Raw genomic sequence first — 18402 nt, 5'->3', positions numbered from 1 at the left:
GGTGCCCAGTACGTGTGGGCAGGGGAAGCCTTCCATTTCAAGTGTTTATTCTCCTTAATTGCGTTATGAGTGGGTTCCTTCTTGCTTGGAATTCAGCTGGAAAGTCAGCTTTGCAGAGAGGCTTTCTGATTTCTGACCAGACAAACATCATCACTCCGTGGGACATTGGTTCCAACCCCCACTACCACCCCCACCACTCCAAACAGATAGTAAACTATGAAGATGCTAAGTCCTTTATACAGAGTGGCACTGTATGTCTAGATAGACTATTTGGCCATGTAAGTTGTTATTTTACTGTGTGTGTCTGTGTGTTTTAAAGAAAACAAAAGGGAGAGAGCCTGTACATGTCAATATAGACATAATTTCTCAGATACAGTGAGCTGGAAATGCCTATGCCCAGTTAACTAGAAGCAGCTAACCTAAAGAGATTTGGGAGACATCATCTACACAAAGGACATACTTGGGAGAATTGTGTGATAAAAAGAAAGTGAGGAGGGTTGTAACCTAGGGTGGGGGTGGGGATGGGCTCTGATATTTAAATGATAGCAGCGGGAGAAGAAACTTCAAAAGACCCTAAAGGAATAAGTAAGTAAATAAATGACAGTAAAGAAAGAATATGCCAAGAGAAGAGGAAACCCAGTGTGCCGGGCACCCTGAGAGCACAGAGAAGGAAGCAGTTCCAGGTTGGACAGGAATTGGGGTGAGCCTCCAGTGCCTACAGAACAGTAGAACAAGAAAGTGATGTTCATCCCTAGGCTACTCACCAAGTTCATGACCTTGGAGAGCAGTACGTGTCATGAGGAAAATAGAAACTTTCCCATAGGATAAAAGGATGTTTTGAAGGAAGACTTTGAGATGTTAAAATACATTTGGGTGGACTGAGCTTGTCCAGAGAATCAGAAGGGCAGGTTGGTTGTGATGGGTTTTGATGGTTTTGTATGTGTGTGCCTGGCCCCGTGGGCTTTGATAATTCTTCTTTCCCTGTTTGTTTCTGTTGCAGAAGCCATATCTGTTTTGGAATGAAGTCCCCCGAGGAGATGCGCCAGCAGGCACACATCCAGGTTGTCAGTAAGAACCTGTACAGCCAAGACAACAACCATGCCCCCTTGTTGTATGGAGTGCTTGATCATCGGATGGTAAGGCCGGGTCCCTCCCAGTGTCTGAAGTTGATATACTAAGTCAGGTGGTTTGGCATATAGGAAGGAGCCAGGGTTTCTCCCTCTCTCCCTCACCAACATGACTGATAAGGAGTTTTCCATATCAGTCTGATGCTGTAGCTTCCCAGCTAGTTGTGAGGTAGGAAAATTGGGCCCTATTTCTCTTTTCTTTTCTTCTTCTTCTTCTTTTTTTTTAAGATTTATTTATTATGTATACAACATTCTGCCTGCATGCGTGCCTGCACACCAGAAGAGGGCACCAGGTCCCATTATAGATGGTTGTGAGCCACCAAGTGGTTGCTGGGAATTGAACTCAGGACCTCTAGAGGAGCAGCCAGTACTCTTAACCTGTGAGCCGTCTCTCCAGCCCAGTTGAGCCCCTTTCTTGTGCTCTCCACTTAGGGTTGGGTGTACTTTCCTCCACAGGGCACGAGTGAAAAGGACCGTCCTTGTGAAACCTGTGGGAAGAACTTGGCGGACTGTCTAGGCCACTATGGGTACATTGATCTGGAGTTGCCATGCTTTCACGTGGGGTACTTCAGAGCTGTCATTGGCATCTTACAGGTAAGCCAGGGAGATACTCAACGGGGCTTGGGGACGTTGGAGTGAACTCAGGGACTGAGCGAGGAGGGCTATATCCACGAGAAGTTCTTATACTAAATCCATAGCATTATAATCTCACATTATGTTAAATTCCTTACAGATTCTATAATGTTTTCCTTCCCTTGAGAAAGTAATAGCTGGCAGAGGAGGTGGGTCAGTGGGTAAAGGCGCCAGATGCCAAGTCTGACCACCTGAGTTCAGTTACCAGGTCCCAAGTTGTCGAAGGAGAGAACTTCTGTCCTCTGGTCTTCTCACGAAAATAAATACATGTTGGGGGCTGGAGAGATGGCTCAGAGGTTAAGAATACGGGCTACTCTTGCAAAGGTCCTGAGTTCAATTCCCAGCAACCACATGGTGGCTCACAACCATCTATAATGAGATCTGGTGGTGCCCTCTTCTGGCCTGCAGGTGTACGTGCATGCAGAACACTGTCAACATAATAAATAAATAAATAAATACATGTTAAAAAAATCCTCCAACAAATTAAAGTGGTATTATTTATTGCAAACAGTGCTAAGCCAGGCTTAACACACACTGTATTCTTAGCATCAAGAAGCAGAAAAGGAGACTCCCAGACCCAAGGCCAGCCTGGCTGTCCAGTGAAACCTTGTCATAAGGCCTTAAAAATCCAGATTCCAGCCAGGCGTGGTGGTGCACACCTTTAATCCCAGCACTCTGAGGCAGAGGCAGGCGGATCACTGTGAGTTCGAGTCCAGCCTGGTCTGCAAAGAAGTTCTATTACAGCCAGGCCTACACAGAGAAACCCTGTCTGGAAAAATAAAAACAAACAAATCCAGATTCCACCTGTTAAAAGCTCTGTAGGAGTGGCGACGTGCATCTGTAATCACAGGGCTGGAGAGGCAGAGGGGGGGAAGATTGCACGTTTGAAGCTGGCCTGAGACATGTAGTGAGTTCAAGGTCAGCCTGAATTAGATAAGAAGACCCTGTCGCAAAAAGGAAGGGCAAGCCGGGCGTGGTGGCACACGCCTTTAATCCCAGCACTCAGGAGGCAGAGACAGGCAGATCTCTGTGAATTCAAGGCCAGCCTGGTCTACAAAGTGAGTCCAGGACAGCCAAGGCTATACACAGAAACCCTGTCTCAAAAAACAAAAACAAAACACAACACAACAACAACAAAAGGGCTATACGTATAGTTCATTGATAAGCACTTGCATAGCATGCATAAGGCCCTAGGTTCAATTCCGAGCACTGCACAAAAGTAATAACAGTTCAAACAATACAGAGAGCACAAAGAAAAACACAGCAACAAAATCTTGCTGTCTGGTCCTGAGTGCTGCCAACGTTTTGGGAACACTATGGCTGCCTCTGTGCAGATCTTGGTTCATGATAGTGCTCTCCGTGTACACAGCAAAGCCGTGGCATTTAGTAGTTTTATTACATTTATTTATTTTGTTTGTAGGGGGCCTCTCAGTAGGGGTCAAAGGAGTCAGTTTTCTCCCTCCACCTTGAGGTTCCCTGGGGTAGGAGTCAGGTCAGCAGGCTTGGCAGCAGGCCTTTCCCAGTGATCTGCCTCAGTAGCTCCAGAAGTGCCATTTTGAAGGGGAGGCATTTTTTTCAGCCTCTTATCTTTTGTCTCCATTCTGCTTAACCTTTAAAAGATGATCTGCAAAACCTGCTGCCACATTATGCTGTCCCAGGAAGAGAAGCAGCAGTTTCTAGATTTCCTGAAGAGGCCTGGCCTGACCTACCTGCAGAAGCGAGGCCTGAAGAAGAAAATCTCAGATAAGTGCCGGAAAAAAAGCACTTGTCACTACTGCGGTGCCTTCAACGGTGAGGGGAATGCCCAGAGCCTCGGGGGTGGCCCCTCTGCCTACTCCTTTGTTTCATGAGTTGGTGCTGTGTGATGTTTTCCTGTGAATTAGGCTTCGGGGTCCAGCCACAAGCTGGTGTGCTACTAGGAAACGTTCCTCTCCCCCCTTGATTGAGGTACAGTTTCATTAGACTGTTACCTATAGCCAGCAGAGCTGAGAACCTTTTTTATCCTTGGTAAATGAGTTCACTCTTGTAGGTACCGTGAAGAAATGTGGCTTACTGAAGATAATTCATGAAAAATACAAGAGCAACAAAAAAGTTGTGGACCCCATTGTATCAAACTTCCTGCAGTCCTTTGAGACAGCCATTGAGCATAACAAAGAGGTTGAGCCGCTGCTGGGAAGGGCACAGGTGAGCTCTCAAACATCATATGGGGCACACATCAGCACACACGTACGTTTGTGCACTTTCCTTCCGTCCTGCACTCTCCATCCCCCCGTACATCCACGTTCTTTCTGTTGTTGTTCTGTTTTTCGAGACAGGGTTTCTCATTAACAGCCCTGGTGCTTTGCAGACCAGGCTGGCCTTGAACTCACAGAGATCCTCTTGAGTGCTGGGATTAAAGGCATGTGCTGCCATGCCCGGCTCTACATTCTTTTCTCTATGATTTTTTGAGACAGCGTTTCTCTGTGTAGCCTTGGCTGTTCTAGGCTCACTTTGTAGACCAGGCTGGCCTCAAACTCACAGCGATCTGTCTGCCTCTGCCTCCCAAGTGCTGGGATTAAAGGCGTGCGCCACCACGCCCGGCTCAGCTCTACATTCTTAAAAAAGAAACGATCCAGTAGTGTTGTCAGCTCTCCACAGTACCTCATGGGACTGTGATCAGTGTGTATCTGGCACTGAGTTTATTTGAATTGACTTTGTAACTCCATTGGTTGGTTTGTGATTTCTCATTAGTGTCTTCCTTTCCTCATTGGGGGGGTGAGGTGGACAGGTTCTCAGAGTGTAGCCCAGGATCCTCCCTCCATTCCCATAATTCCTCAGTCTCCTAAGTGCTGGCATTACAGGCTTGTGCCACCACGCCCAGGCCATGGGTAGATCTGGTTAGTCCAACCCAGTCTATACTTTTGTGGGCAGCACCACATGGTTGTGTAGAAAAGGACCTGCAGCAGTGATTCTCAAGCAGTCAGGTCCTTCAGGAATTGGACAGAAATTATAGTCTGTCCCCAAAAGACTCATGAGTCCTCACAGTCACATCACACAGTACAGGCCCCGAGGCTGGTGAGACCCTCCATGGCGGGCAGCAGTCATGTGTCTCCCTCATCCTCTGCCCCTGCTGCTGTGTTTTCTCACCTGTCGTTCCTGGTCTTTGTGTCCTTGTGTAGGGCACAGTTGCCAGAAACCTCTGCCCAGTGACCCCAGGCAGGCCTGGGTGTCACTCTTGGAGAACTGTTCTTCCTAGTAAGTGGTTTCTAGACACTCCAGTGTCCTGTCTAGCTCTGACTAGTTCATAGCTGAGGTCTGGCCTTTGTCCTGTTCCTACCAGTTCTCAGCGGACTTCACGATTTCCCACCTTCTTTTCTCAGATGCTAGGGAGGTGTGCATAGCTGGAAGAGGGGAGCTAATGAAGGGCATTTCATGAGGGCCTCTGCTGATCTCCCTACTTATTGGTGTCATCCTGCTGCACCACAGCTGCCTTCCTTCCGTGCTTTGGGGTCCTAGTGGCAGTAGCTATTCAGATGTTTCTTTCTACCTTTGTTGCTCTCCTAGATCCCCAGAGAAAATGTTTGTTAATGTCAACTTAAGTATAGCATTTCATTATTGAAATGTAAGGTTCAATATCTTATTGAGGTTAATAAAATCTCCAGAAAATGTAACAAGTCGAAAACAAGACACATAATGACCTTTTTGTTTGTTTGTTTGTTTTTGTTTTTGTTTTTTCAAGACAGGGTTTCTCTGTGTAGCCTTGGCTGTCCTGGACTCACTTTGTAGACCAGGCTGGTCTCGAACTCACAGCAATCCACCTGCCTCTGCCTATAATGACCATTTATTGTTTCTTTTCTGTTTCAGTGGTTCTCAGGTTGTGGGTCTTGACCCCCAAGGGTTGAACAATCCTTTCACAGGTTGTTTATATAATGATTCAAAACAATAACAAGATTACAGTCATGAAGTAGCAATGAAAATAACTTTAGGATTGGGGGTCACTACAACATGAGGAACTGTGTTAAAGGATTGCAGCGTTAGGCAGGTTAAGAACCACTGCTCTATGTAGCCCTGGCTATCCTGGAGCCCACTATGTATAGCAGGTTGCCCTGCATCTGCCTTCCAAAGGTGGGGTTAAAGGGGTGTGACACCACACCTAGCTCCATTCTTCGGATTTTTTTTTTTTTAATCTCTGGTAAGTTTCCTAGTTCTTAATAAGTTAGTGAATCACAGTTTAACTTTTTTATTTTGCTTTCTTTTGTTTTGTTTTTCGAGACAGGGTTTCTCTGTGTAGCCTTAGCTGTCCTGGACTCACTTTGTAGACCAGGCTGGCCTTGAACTCACAGAGATCTTTGCCTCTGCCTCCCCAAGTGCTGGCATTACAGGCGTGCGCCACCACACCCAGCTATCACATCTTAACATTTTAAATGAAATATTTTGTTAATCATTAAGAATTTCATATACGCATATAATATATTTTCATCACATTCTCTCCCTACTCTTCCTCCTAAGTCCCCCACTTCCACTGCTTGTCCCTCCCCAGCTTCCTCTTCTCTCTCTTTTAAATAATCCACCAGGTCACGTTTTTTGCTACCCATATATGAAGGTGTGGGGTCATCCACTGGAACATGAGTGACCCACCAGGGGCTGTACTGTCAAAGATAATTGCCCTCCTTCCCCTAAAAGCCATCAGCTAGCAGTGGCCTCCCAGCTAAGGGCTGTCTTGTGAGCCCGTCCCCTCCTTCACAACATAGCAATTAGTGAACTTAATTCAAAGGTAATACAAGCTTATTAAGAAAAACTCGATTATAATAAAAAGACAAAAGATTCGGCCAGTGAGATGCTTGCAGAAGGAATTGAGTTGACCGTTCAGAGCCCTCAGGTGGGGAAGGACTGTGTGGTGGCACATGCTTGTAATCCCAGCTCTGGGGAACGGAGACAGGTGGAGCCCTGGGGCCAGCCTAGGCAGGTCCGCACCACATAGCAAACACAGGGAAGGGTGACCCTGCCAACCTGTAGGAAACTAACCTACTCTCCCCATCCCTTCCTCCCTGCTTCCCGTAGGAGAACTTGAATCCCTTGGTGGTTCTGAACTTGTTTAAGCGCATCCCAGCTGAAGATGTCCCTTTACTCCTGATGAACCCAGAAGCCGGAAAGCCCTCTGATTTGATTCTCACCCGACTTTTGGTGCCCCCCTTGTGTATCAGACCGTCTGTCGTGAGTGACTTGAAGTCTGGAACCAATGAAGATGATCTGACAATGAAACTGACAGAGATTATTTTTCTAAATGATGTTATTAAAAAGGTCAGTGTTTCCCATTAACGTTGTGTGCATTCTGTACAAAGTGTGTCTAGAGGTGGTTGCTCAGGAAAGTGCCAGAGCAGGTCAGTTTCTGATCTCTGTGCTTGTAGCACCGGATCTCGGGAGCCAAGACCCAGATGATCATGGAGGACTGGGACTTCCTGCAGCTCCAGTGTGCCCTCTACATCAACAGCGAGCTCTCCGGCATCCCCCTCAACATGGCGCCCAAGAAGTGGACACGAGGCTTTGTCCAGCGCCTGAAAGGGAAGCAGGGTAGGTTCTTGGTGAGATCTGCCATGGTTACCTATCGAGAGAGTATGTCTGTTCAGATAACCCCAAACAGCACAGGGTATATCATGGGACCCACGGTGTGTTTTGATTTATTCAGGTCGATTTAGAGGTAATCTGTCAGGGAAGAGGGTGGATTTCTCTGGTCGAACAGTCATCTCACCTGACCCCAACCTCCGGATCGATGAAGTAGCCGTGCCAGTTCATGTGGCCAAAATTCTAACTTTTCCTGAGAAGGTCAGTACTGCTCACTTCTCTTCTTTCAATCCAATGTTTTCATTTTGATAGTTCATGCTACACATAGAGGCAAATCTCCAGAAACCCTCACAGCTTTGTGGGGGGAAAAAAAATCTCATTTCACTCTGTTTATGGGTTTGTTTTTGTTTGTTTTTAAGTGTATGAGAGCTCTGTCTGTGTATACATCTAGACCAGAAAGTAGCATCAGATCCCACTATAAATGGTTGGGAGCCACCATGTGATTGTGGGAATCGAACTCAGGACCTCTGGCAGAGCAGCCAGTGCTCTTAACCCCTGAGCCATCTCTCCAGCCCACTCCACTTTATTGAACATACATAACCTTTGTGACCTCTACGCTGGTTCAGTTGTAGTTGTAGCTGCTGGTTGGTGGGCCTTTGTTTTTGTATGTTTGTTTGTTGCAGAGGTAGCTATCCAACCTGGGACCACCTGTGTCAGGCATGTGACCCTTCAACCATTGTCCAACCACAGAGCAAGAATGGAATCCTGCTGACTCTAATAAAATAGCTATATTCAATCATTGTTTTTAAGTGTTTTGTTTTGTTGTTGTTTTGTTTTTGGTTTGGTGTAGTATGTTTTTGTTTTTCTTTTTTTAAGACAGGGTCTCACTATGTAGCTCTGGCTGCCCTGGAACTCACTAGGTAAACCAGGCTGGCCTTGATTTCACCAGTCTCTGCCTCCTGAGTGCCAGGATTAAAAGTGTGCGCCACCACCACCTGGCTCAGCTTTTTAAGTTTTTTTGTTCGTTTGATTGGTTGGTTGTTCTAGTTTGTTTTTTGTTTTCGAGACAGGGTATCTCTGTGTAGCCTTGGCTGTGTCCTGCACTTGCTCGGTAGACCAGGCTGGCCTTAAACTCACAGTGATCCGCCTGTCTCTGCCTCCTCTGTGCTGTGATTACAGGTATGTGCCACCATCCCTGGCTAGCTTTTTAAGTTTTTAAAGAGATGTTCCATAAACCACTTAAGTTACTTTCTTTGTACTCTGATTTTACTTTTATCGAGTATATATGCATGAGTGTGAGTGCACATGCCCTATAGTGTGCATATGGAAGTCAAAGGTCAAATTTCAGGGGTAAGGTCTTTCCACAGTGAGTTCCAAGTGGTTGAGTTCAGGTCCTCAGATCTACTGGCAAGTGCCTTTACCAAACCACTGAGCCCTCTCACCAGCTCCCACCTAATTGCTGTCAGGTAGAGACACCTGCAAATGAAAAAGGAAAGCTTTTTTATAGCTGCAAAGCAAAAGAATCAGCCTTTCATTTTTATGCATTTTTCCCCCAGTGCTGATGTGGGAACTGGTGCCTCACAGGTGAGAGGCCAAGTGACCTGATCCGAAGCCCATTCAGTAGTTTTTTTAGGGGGATTGGTGGTTGAGACAGGGTTTCTCTGTGTAGCCTTGGCTGCCCTGGACTGGCTTTGTAGACCAGGCTGGTGTCGAACTCATGACAATCCACCTGCCTCTGCCTCCCAGAGTGCTGGGATTATAGGCCTGTGCCACCGCACCTGGCCATTCAGGAGTGTTGTAAAACGGAAGCCATACCCTCTATTTCAGGCGTCCTCCCCACACCAAACCCACTCAGTTCACTATCAGCTTGGTCTGTGCCACCTCACCATTCTGGTTTGCACATTTGGTGATGTGGGCATTTTGAGATGTATAACGGTTTTGGGAGTGTTGTCTTTAGAGTGACTTGTGTCATGCTTCGTGTTTATGAATGCATGCGTTCTACCTTCTGTGCTGCAACTTGGTTTTCCTACTGACAACTTTCAATACCTTTGTTGGTTGAATTCTCAAATTTTAAACTAGTTCACTGAAAACGTGTTTTTGTTTTTGTTTTAACAGTGCTATTAAAAAAATAGGCAGTGCTTTCTGTTTGCTTGTACATTTTTGTAGTCTAGCCATCCAAAGACTTCTGGTCACAAAATTGTCAAAATAATCAAACTAATCAGTTCTTCCTAGTTAGTTTTCTTGGGATGGGTTGTTAGTTTTTAAACTATAGAGTCACTGAGTCAAAGTGTCTGATCATTTGAAAGCTGTTGCTGCTCACCCATAAAGCCTACAGCAGTCTGCGTTCAGTTCTCTTTCCGAGTGCATGGAGACTGAGACCACTGTAGGGCCTGGTAACAAAAGCTTGCTGACCAGCTGCATGCCTGATGTTTATGGACAACCTGGACCACTGATACTTATGGCAAACCTGTTCCAGGCGCCCTCATTTGGGTGAAGAATGAGCCATGCTGCCCTATGAAAGCACTGACAAGGTCCTGAGCATGCCTGGAGCAGGCCGCTGCCCATGTTGCCGCCACCGCCATCATATCTTCTAAGTCTTAGAGCCTGGAAGACATTGGCAGATGAAGCTGCCACAGATTGGAGTCCAGTCCACTGTGGTACAGTGCAGTTCAGATGGGGACACTAGAGTCCAAGGACTTAGCCATGACTCCTGTCTGCCAGCTTGTTGTTCTTAAGACTTCAGTCAAGACTGGGCCACAGCTGCCCCACGGTAGCTCTCTTCCTCATAAAACCTATACAAGGAAGAGCTGAGTCCTGCTGGCTAGCTTCTAGAAAGGAAAAGCTGTCTTACTGTGTTTTTTTTTTTATCATGGTTCTATAGGTAAACAAAGCAAACATCAATTTTTTGAGGAAACTCGTTCGAAATGGTCCTGATGTTCACCCAGGAGCCAACTTCATCCAGCAGCGGCACATGCAGATGAAAAGGTAACGCTTTCCCAGTTGTGTGGAATGAACTTACCTTACAGTACACTCCCCAGCACCGTGGAGTGCGTTGCAGATACAGCGAGTGGCAGTTCAGAGTGTAAAACGTCCACGTTTGAGCTGAGTGAACCTGTGTCTGTCACTGTCTCCATTTGGCCACTGCATGTGCATGAAGCGTTGTTCTTTCACGTGCAGTATTATTAGACCGAGATGCACAGAGCACCTTGAGATAGAAACGGCTCATGTTTTATGTCCTGGGCTCTCGAGGAGCTCTTGTTGGTGCGTATTCCACCAGGTTAGGCTTGGAGTGCCAAGTGAGGTGGCCACAAGTGGCTTATATCTTGAGGGTTTTAAGAATCCTATTGAAAAAGGAATATTGCTGTATTTCTATGATTCTAAAGCAAAATACTTTCATATTTTAACATCCGTCTTGTTAGATCTGGGGTTGAAGCCAGAGCTTTGAGGATGCCAAGCAAACACCCTATGTACTGCTGAGCTCCACTTCCAGCTCCCAGCACCCTCTCTAAAACCAGGGTCCTGCAGGGCGAGGCAGGCCGACTCTTCAGTTCAGGGCTAGCCTGGTCTACAAAGCAAGTTTCAGGACATCCAAGGCTACACAGAGAAACCCTGTCTCAAAAAACAAAACAACAAAAAAAGGAGGGGCTCTCTCTGTATAGTCCATATTGGGGTGTAATCTCAGCTAGGATTTGAACCAAGGGCTTCATCCATGGTAGGTTAATGCCCTACCACTGAGCCATATTCTTGGCTGCTTTCCCATTTGTAAAATTAGGATATGTCTTGCAATCAACTTGGCATAGATGAGCAACTTTTTTTCTTGGTGACACATAGACTAGTGTTATGACTTGAAAATGGAGCCATGTATGGTGGCATAGTCTGTGGTCCCAGCTCGTGGAAGGTTAAGGTAGGAGGCTTACAAGTTCCAGGTCAGCCTGGGCTACATGGGAAAGATCTTGTCTCAAATACATCAGCTTCAGTGTTGTATGCAGACTTTGGTTCCTGCTCTGAAGTGGGAGAACTGTGGTGAGAGACCTTGGTTCAGAGGTCATGTATATTCTGCACGCTCAGGTTCCTTAAGTACGGAAACCGGGAAAAGATGGCTCAGGAGCTCAAGTTTGGTGACATTGTAGAGAGACACCTGATAGACGGAGACGTGGTGCTGTTCAACCGGCAACCATCACTGCACAAGCTGAGCATCATGGCGCATCTGGTGAGTGTGCGTTACTACTATTTCCTGCTGAGTGGGAGCTTACAGGATATACTCAGAGCTAAGTTCTGAAAGGTAAAGTTAAAATTGCTGGAAATTGTAAAGTTTTATAACTTTCAACTTTCCCTTTCAAGTTGAAAGAAAACTTGTTTTAACCTTTAAAATTGTGTGTGTCTGTCTGTCTGTCTGTCTGTCTGTCAGTGTTCATGCTATGATGCATGAGTTTAGAAATTTAGTCTTTTCTTCTGTGTGCTTTCTAGAAATCGAACTCAGGTTGTCAAGAATAAAACCTTTAATTTTGACTTCATTTTACTTTATTTTTTAGATTTTAATTTATGTATGTGTATGTGTGGGTGGGTGGGTGTGTCTGTGTGTATGTCACATGTGTGTAGGTACCCATAGAGACCCAAAGAGGACCTGGGATCCCCTGGACTGGTCTGAGAGGACCAGAATGGGTGCTGAGAAGTGGACTTGAGTGTGCTGGAGTAGCAAGCGCTTGTAACCTCAGAGCCATCTGCAGCCCGCTTCCCTTCAGAGTTCTTAAGATGGGAGGCATCAGAGTCACACCCAGCACCCTGTGGCCCAGATCTAATTGAGTGCTGGTGTGAAATGGCTGGAATGGTTTCATTTGGCAAAGGAAAATATGTATGTTGTGCACATAGCTTTGTATAGAATAGGCAGAAAATGATTTGGTTTTGCTTCTGCTTTGTTAACTTAGCAGCTAAAATGCCTAAAAGGCTTGCATCAGTGGGTCTCTTGAAGTGCTGAGTGCTTAGGCTCACCATAGAGGCAGGCATGGCTTTGAAGAGCTGTGTGCTACGGACTTCGCTGCTGCCACTGCCCTCCATCCCTGTAAGCTCGAAACAGGCCTGAAGGTCTCACCAGATTCAGATTCAGCTTTTTGGCAGAACTTGTGTATAGATGGTGTTAGTTATTGCACTTGGCTTCTTTGGGGAGGTTCGTGTGATCTGGCCACCCAATTCTTACTGACGCTAAGAAAAAGATTTAAAAACTCGAGGCTGCAAAGGGAACCCAAATTCAAATTCCTTCTGTTCTCAATGCCTTATCCAGACTTTTTCATGAAAGTATTTCCTTTGCTGTTAGAGCAGTGGCTCACCCTGAGTACAGTTCACAAAGGAGGCAGCATGCATGGCTAGTTCGCTCCCTTTATTCTTAGTTTGGGGAGTTGAGACTCAGTTCTTCCAAGTTATTTACTTGATAGGCTTAGGTTTCTTGGTTTTTTGCTTCTACCTGCTATAAACTTAGTATAAAACTTTATGAATATTTGGGGAGTGTGGACTGTACATATTCTCTTCTGTGTTGGTATTACCCAATAATATGTTAAATTTGGCTTGGTCTACTAGAGCTTGTTGACTAAATCTGCAAGTGATTTATGTTTACCTCAACAGAATAAATAGATGTTTATTCCTTAAAATGCCCAGTTTTCTAAGCAGCATTGTCAGTCCTTTTCCCCTACCCCCCAACCTCCCACCCCCCACCCCTAGCCCCTCACCCCCTCACCCCATGGCTTGAAGCAGGGAAGCTGTTGGGTGCATGCCTAAGTCCTTTTCACATTTTCACACTGTTTTGTACGGTTTTCTACAGGCCAGGGTCAAGCCCCACCGGACCTTCCGATTCAATGAGTGCGTCTGCACTCCCTACAATGCCGACTTCGATGGGGATGAAATGAACCTGCATCTTCCCCAGACAGAGGAAGCCAAAGCAGAAGCCCTTGTTCTCATGGGGGTAGGTGGTGGGGCACTGCCCGTGAGCAGGGCCCCACATGAAACAGCACTGCAGATCAGTGCCCGGCTCAGTGCTGTGCACCTTTAATCCCAGCACTGGAGAGGTAGAGGCAGGCCAGTGCCTAGGTTATGTAGTGAGTTCCAGGCCAGCCTGGGCTACAGAGTGAGCCCCTACTAGATAGTTTCCTTTTCCCTTGGTAGACAAGGGAGCTCCGAGGTAGTAAGAATGCTGGGGTGGAGCCCTCTCTGTTCAGCAGTCACGGGATGTGGGCTGCAGTGTCCACCCAAGTGGCTGACTTGTGCTTCTTCCTCCTTCAGACCAAAGCAAACCTTGTAACCCCAAGAAATGGGGAGCCACTCATTGCTGCCATTCAGGACTTTTTAACAGGTAAGTTTGTGACGTCACCTTGAAAGGAGACCTAGTTTTCAGCCACGGTGATTCGGACATGGCCTGAACTAAGCGCTGTTCATTGTCTGTCCTTGGAGTGTTGTGCTTTTGGTTTGAGGCAGGGTCCCTGTGTGGCTCAGGCTGGCCTGCTGCTCAGAATCCTGTCCCGCACTCCCAGGTGCCAGGGTTATAGGTGTGCTCCACTGTGCTTTGCCCTGTATTTAGGCTTGTTACTTGCCCTTGAGCTTGCTGGAGGTTTTTGTTTTTGTTGTTTTGTTTTTACTGAGAGTTGAATCTGTGTGCTCACCGAGCTCCACAGACTTGACATTTATTTCTCTGTTGTTTCTTTTGTGGTGGAGGCTGAGGGCGGGAGTGCTTCATGTAGGCTGAGTCCAGAGGATTCTATGGCGCTTCATATAGGCTGAGTTGGGAGAGCAGTTTGGAGTGGCTTCATGTCACGTTGTGTTGGGGAGTGTTCAGTAGGGCTTCATTTGGTCTCACCCTGAGCTTAGGATGCAGCCAAGGCTGGTGTTCCTGAAACTGGGGGTTTTCTAGGCCTAGTGTCTGGCCTAGACGCTGCCACAGCTCTGAAATGAAGCAGTGGCCGAAACAAAGCCACTTTACTAACTTTGGAGTGGAGTTGGGGGTCACAGTCTGTTTTATTCTTTTCTGGGGAACAGTGTGACATGATTTGAAGGTTAAAGTGCATGCAGTGCTCAGCGTGGTTCCTTTTCTTTGTATGCTGCTTCTTTACCTTAGGCGCCTACCTCCTCACACTCAAGGACACTTTCTTTGATCGAGCCAAGGCTTGCCAAATCATCGCTTCAATACTGGTTGGCAAAGATGAAAAGATTAAAGTGCGCCTCCCACCCCCTACAATACTAAAGGTGTGCTGGGGTCCGTGTGGGCTGCTGGTGGAGTGGAGGGGACCGTGCTGGTGCTGGGCTTGCCTGTAGTCACTGTACCTTCTTGCCTTCCTGACGTGGGCTGTGTTGAGAGCAGACTTAGCCCTCATCTGCTGCCTCTTTTCCTCCAGCCTGTGACTTTGTGGACAGGAAAACAGATCTTCAGTGTCATCCTCAGACCTAGTGATGACAATCCAGTGAGGGCCAACCTTCGAACCAAGGGCAAGCAGTACTGTGGCAAAGGGGAAGACCTCTGCATTAACGATTCCTGTGAGTGGAAGGGAAGGGGCGGGATGGGAAGAGCAAGCAGGTGGTGAAGAGCAACTCCATTGTTTCTGCAAAGGCTCAGGAGGAGATGGGTTTCTTTAGGAAAGTCTCCGTCTCTGGTTCTCTGATGGCGGAGATCATTCCGGCAGAGTGGTCCTTTCCAACGGTCTTGTCAGTTAATGCAGCTTGTCTTTTTTTCTGGGGAGTGGGAAGCAGGCGGACGTCAAGGGTTGCGTAAGGTTCATAATTTATCATCATCATCATCATCATCATCATCATCATCATCATCATCATTATTATTATTATATGTGCCTTTTAGACAGTGTGTTCATTGTCTAACAGCACAACTAAAGCTAAGTTTTTACAGAGGTAAGTTCTCAGACTAGCCCAGGCTGGTATGGCGCTAACAGCAGCTCTTCTGCCTCACCTTCAGGGTGCCAGGACTTGAGTGGTGGACAGGCCCACCTGGCTCTCGGTGGTGAGGGTTGAACTCAGGGCCTCATACTCGATGCTGTCATAGAGCCATAAGCCTCCCCAAGACTGAGTTTATTTTATTTTTAAACTGATTTTACTTGGTCAGAAAGAAGTCTTGCTAACGTGAAGATTCAGTATAATATAACAGAAAGAGGATTTAAGGACAATTCATCTGAGTCTCTTTAATAAAAACAGTGACCCTGAGTGAGGTTCATGACCAGCACCCAGTGGTTACTGTCTAGCACAAACTCATTAGCTCTCCCCCGGTCACTGGCAAGCAGCCACTGGCATAGCGAGGGTCAGAATGAACGTCACTAGCCAGGGCCTTGGGACTGGCTGCGGCGAGTCTGCAGGGTGCCCTACTACGTTCTCAGAAGGTCTGAACTTCTGCTGTATTCTAGTGTTAGGAAGGACACTGGTTCTTCTCGTATTTGTTGCCTTAACAGAAAACATTTTTTTTTAAAGGAGAAATTCTTTGGCTGTACTTTGAATTTTCAGTAAATGTAAAACATTTTTCTCAGCTAGATAATTGTTCGTTTCAATGCATTGTCAGTATCACCCTTCCAGATGTTACTATCCAGAACAGCGAGTTGATGAGCGGCAGCATGGACAAAGGAACCCTGGGGTCAGGGTCCAAGAACAACATCTTCTACATCTTGCTGCGAGACTGGGGGCAGAATGAGGCTGCCGATGCCATGTCGCGGCTTGCTAGGTTGGCTCCTGTCTACCTCTGTGAGTGTCCTAGCAGCTTCCTGCCTCATTAACACTGCACTGGGGGGAAGTCTTAGTGTTTCCTGACAGTGTGTTCTTCCACAGTTTCACCCCGACACCACCCAGGACAAAATGCCGAGTCATTTGTGCATTTGTCAGTGACGTCGACTCAGTGCTGACAAATTGGCAGATTTGAATTTGATTTTTTTTTTCTTAATCAGAACCTGCAGTAGCCTGCTATTGTCTATAATGGGGTGCATTGCATAAAAGGCCTTTTGTGCACTACCTCCCAGGTACCTGGGGAAAGTCTGCAGCCTCTGGGCTTCCCTTGCACCCCAAATCCCAACAGGATGATTCACTATCAGACCTCCTGTGCTTACTCGCTCTTTCCTTTGCTTATTCGTGTATCAAGTGATTTTTGTTTTGTTTTGTTTTTCGAAATACGGTTTCTCTATGTAGCCCTAGCTGACCTAGAACTCACACTATAGGTGAGGCTGGCCCCAAACTCACAGAGATACACCAGCCTCTCTCTGCCTCCTGAAGGCTGGGTTTATCAAGTGGTTTTTACATGTCTCCAAAATTAAGTTTTATTGCTGTTGTGTGTGGTGTGTTTGAATGTGTGTGACTGGTGCCACAGTGTGGAGGTTAGAGGCTAACTAGCAGGAGTCTCTCCTTCCAGCATGTGGGTCTTGGGGCTCAGACTCTGGTAGTCAGGCCTGGTGGCAAGTACCCTTGTTCACTGAGCTGTCCTGCCAACCAGAGAATTGACTCACACGTGACTGACTTCCTGATGGGAAAATCCTAGACTGGATATTTCCCCCCCAAATTCCTTCAGTGTTGATCTGTAGCTTCTAGCGGTGCAGTGAAAAGGGTGTCGCCCTTTTATTCCCTCAGCATTTTGAATCTTTTGCATGTGTGTGTGTTTTATCTTGTGTTTATTCTTGTTGGAAAAGTTTACAGTGGTAAGCCTTGAAGTAGGTTTTTTTCATTTCATCTCCATCAGATCCTATAAATTTGTGACAGTGTCCTTGATTTCTGGAAATTTCCTCATTATTTTTTGATAATTTTATCCCTATTTCTTTCTGTTTTGAACTTGTGTTAATTGCATTTATATTTACTGAATCAATTCTGTCTTTCTTACCTTTTTCTATTTTCTATGCCTTTATTCTTTATTCCTTTCATCTTTTATAATTTCTGCTGATTTTAAATGTTTCTTTGGTATGTCTTAGATTTCTGACAAAATTTTCCATGTTATTATTGTCAGAGAAGGTAGGGCTTTGTTATCTACAGTGGGATTTTTCCAGCTTCCTCTTTTTGTTTGTGTTTGTTTTCAAGGCAGGTTTTCACCCTGTAGCCCTCGCTACTCGCTGGCCTGGAGTTGGTGATGTAGAACAGGCTGGCTGCAAGCTCATGGTGAGCCTCCTGCCTCTGCCTCCCATGAACTGGGATTAAAAGGTGTGCGCCTCCACACCAGGCTGGAGCTGCCATACTTTGATCTCTAGATTTGGCTTTGAGTGCTCTGAAGAAATATTACTTAGTATTTTTATATTTGTTTCTTGAATTTTCCATTTAGGGAGGTTTGATTTCCTCAGAAACATCAGAAGACATCTAATCTAATTTCCCACCCAGGGGATAGTGACTTGGAGCTGGACAAGGAGGGGGCTCAGGGCTCCCCATCATACATTGTACAAGCGGTTTTCCAATCTCTTGTCATCTTGTTGGCTGTGACTAGTATTCCCAAATCCAGAGTGCTTGGCTCCTTTCCTGAGTATGTGAACTGCTGTCTCAGAGCAAAGCCCAGAGCCTGTTGCTTACACAGCCTTCCCACCCATTCTCCTTGTCTTCGCTACATCCATTTCTGTCTGCAGAAACTAGTGATCTCACTTCTAAGCCTCTCCAGACTTGATGGTTCTCCACCCGAGGGGCTGGAGGTCCTCTCCTTTCACAGGCAGCTAAGACTGATTGCTTAGCCACGCATTTCACATTTGAAGCTTAGGCCTAGTCTACTGGAGATACATTTATATTTGCCTCTTTTTTTTCCCTGTTGGGGACTGAACCTAGATTCACATAGCGCTCTCTCCACTGAGATACACCCCCAGCCTGACACTTCCTCGTTTCTCTTTTTGAGGGTGATTACAGGGGGGAGGGTAGGCTTTGGGCTCTACTGACAGCTTGACTGATAGTGGTCACTTTTTTACTCTGCCCATTCTTCCTCAGCTAACCGTGGCTTCTCAATTGGGATTGGTGATGTCACCCCTGGCCAGGGACTGCTGAAGGCCAAGTATGAGCTACTGAATGCTGGCTACAAGAAATGTGATGAGTACATCGAAGCCCTGAACACAGGCAAGCTGCAGCAGCAACCAGGCTGCACTGCGGAGGAGACGTTAGAGGTGAGACTGCCCTC

General features: G+C 46.5%; 1 protein-coding gene across 2 annotated transcripts in view; it reads left to right on the top strand.

The window, feature by feature from the left end:
• The window catches only part of POLR3A (RNA polymerase III subunit A), a 38200-nt gene that overhangs the window by 2015 nt on the left and 17783 nt on the right, over positions 1 to 18402 (top strand). Inside the window, exons 2-16 of one of the 2 annotated variants that reach the window (XM_084795396.1) lie at positions 1001 to 1136; positions 1584 to 1721; positions 3380 to 3551; positions 3790 to 3944; positions 6801 to 7040; positions 7148 to 7310; positions 7426 to 7562; positions 10183 to 10286; positions 11370 to 11511; positions 13114 to 13254; positions 13572 to 13641; positions 14401 to 14528; positions 14678 to 14816; positions 15855 to 16019; positions 18216 to 18334. In XM_084795396.1, the coding sequence (XP_084651522.1) occupies positions 1001 to 1136; positions 1584 to 1721; positions 3380 to 3551; positions 3790 to 3944; positions 6801 to 7040; positions 7148 to 7310; positions 7426 to 7562; positions 10183 to 10286; positions 11370 to 11511; positions 13114 to 13254; positions 13572 to 13641; positions 14401 to 14528; positions 14678 to 14816; positions 15855 to 16019; positions 18216 to 18334 (2149 nt within the window). Of the gene's footprint in view, positions 1 to 1000; positions 1137 to 1583; positions 1722 to 3379; positions 3552 to 3789; positions 3945 to 6800; positions 7041 to 7147; positions 7311 to 7425; positions 7563 to 10182; positions 10287 to 11369; positions 11512 to 13113; positions 13255 to 13571; positions 13642 to 14400; positions 14529 to 14677; positions 14817 to 15854; positions 16020 to 18215; positions 18389 to 18402 lie in introns of both variants that reach the window. The other variant, XM_084795395.1, reaches the window with a different exon arrangement.

The sequence above is a fragment of the Acomys minous genome, assembly GCF_964271855.1.
Source record: "Acomys minous genome assembly, chromosome: 9".
NCBI classification, from domain to species: Eukaryota; Metazoa; Chordata; class Mammalia; order Rodentia; family Muridae; genus Acomys; species Acomys minous.
The sequence above is the reverse complement of the archived record's forward strand: the minus strand, read 5'-3'. Positions and strand labels throughout refer to the sequence as shown.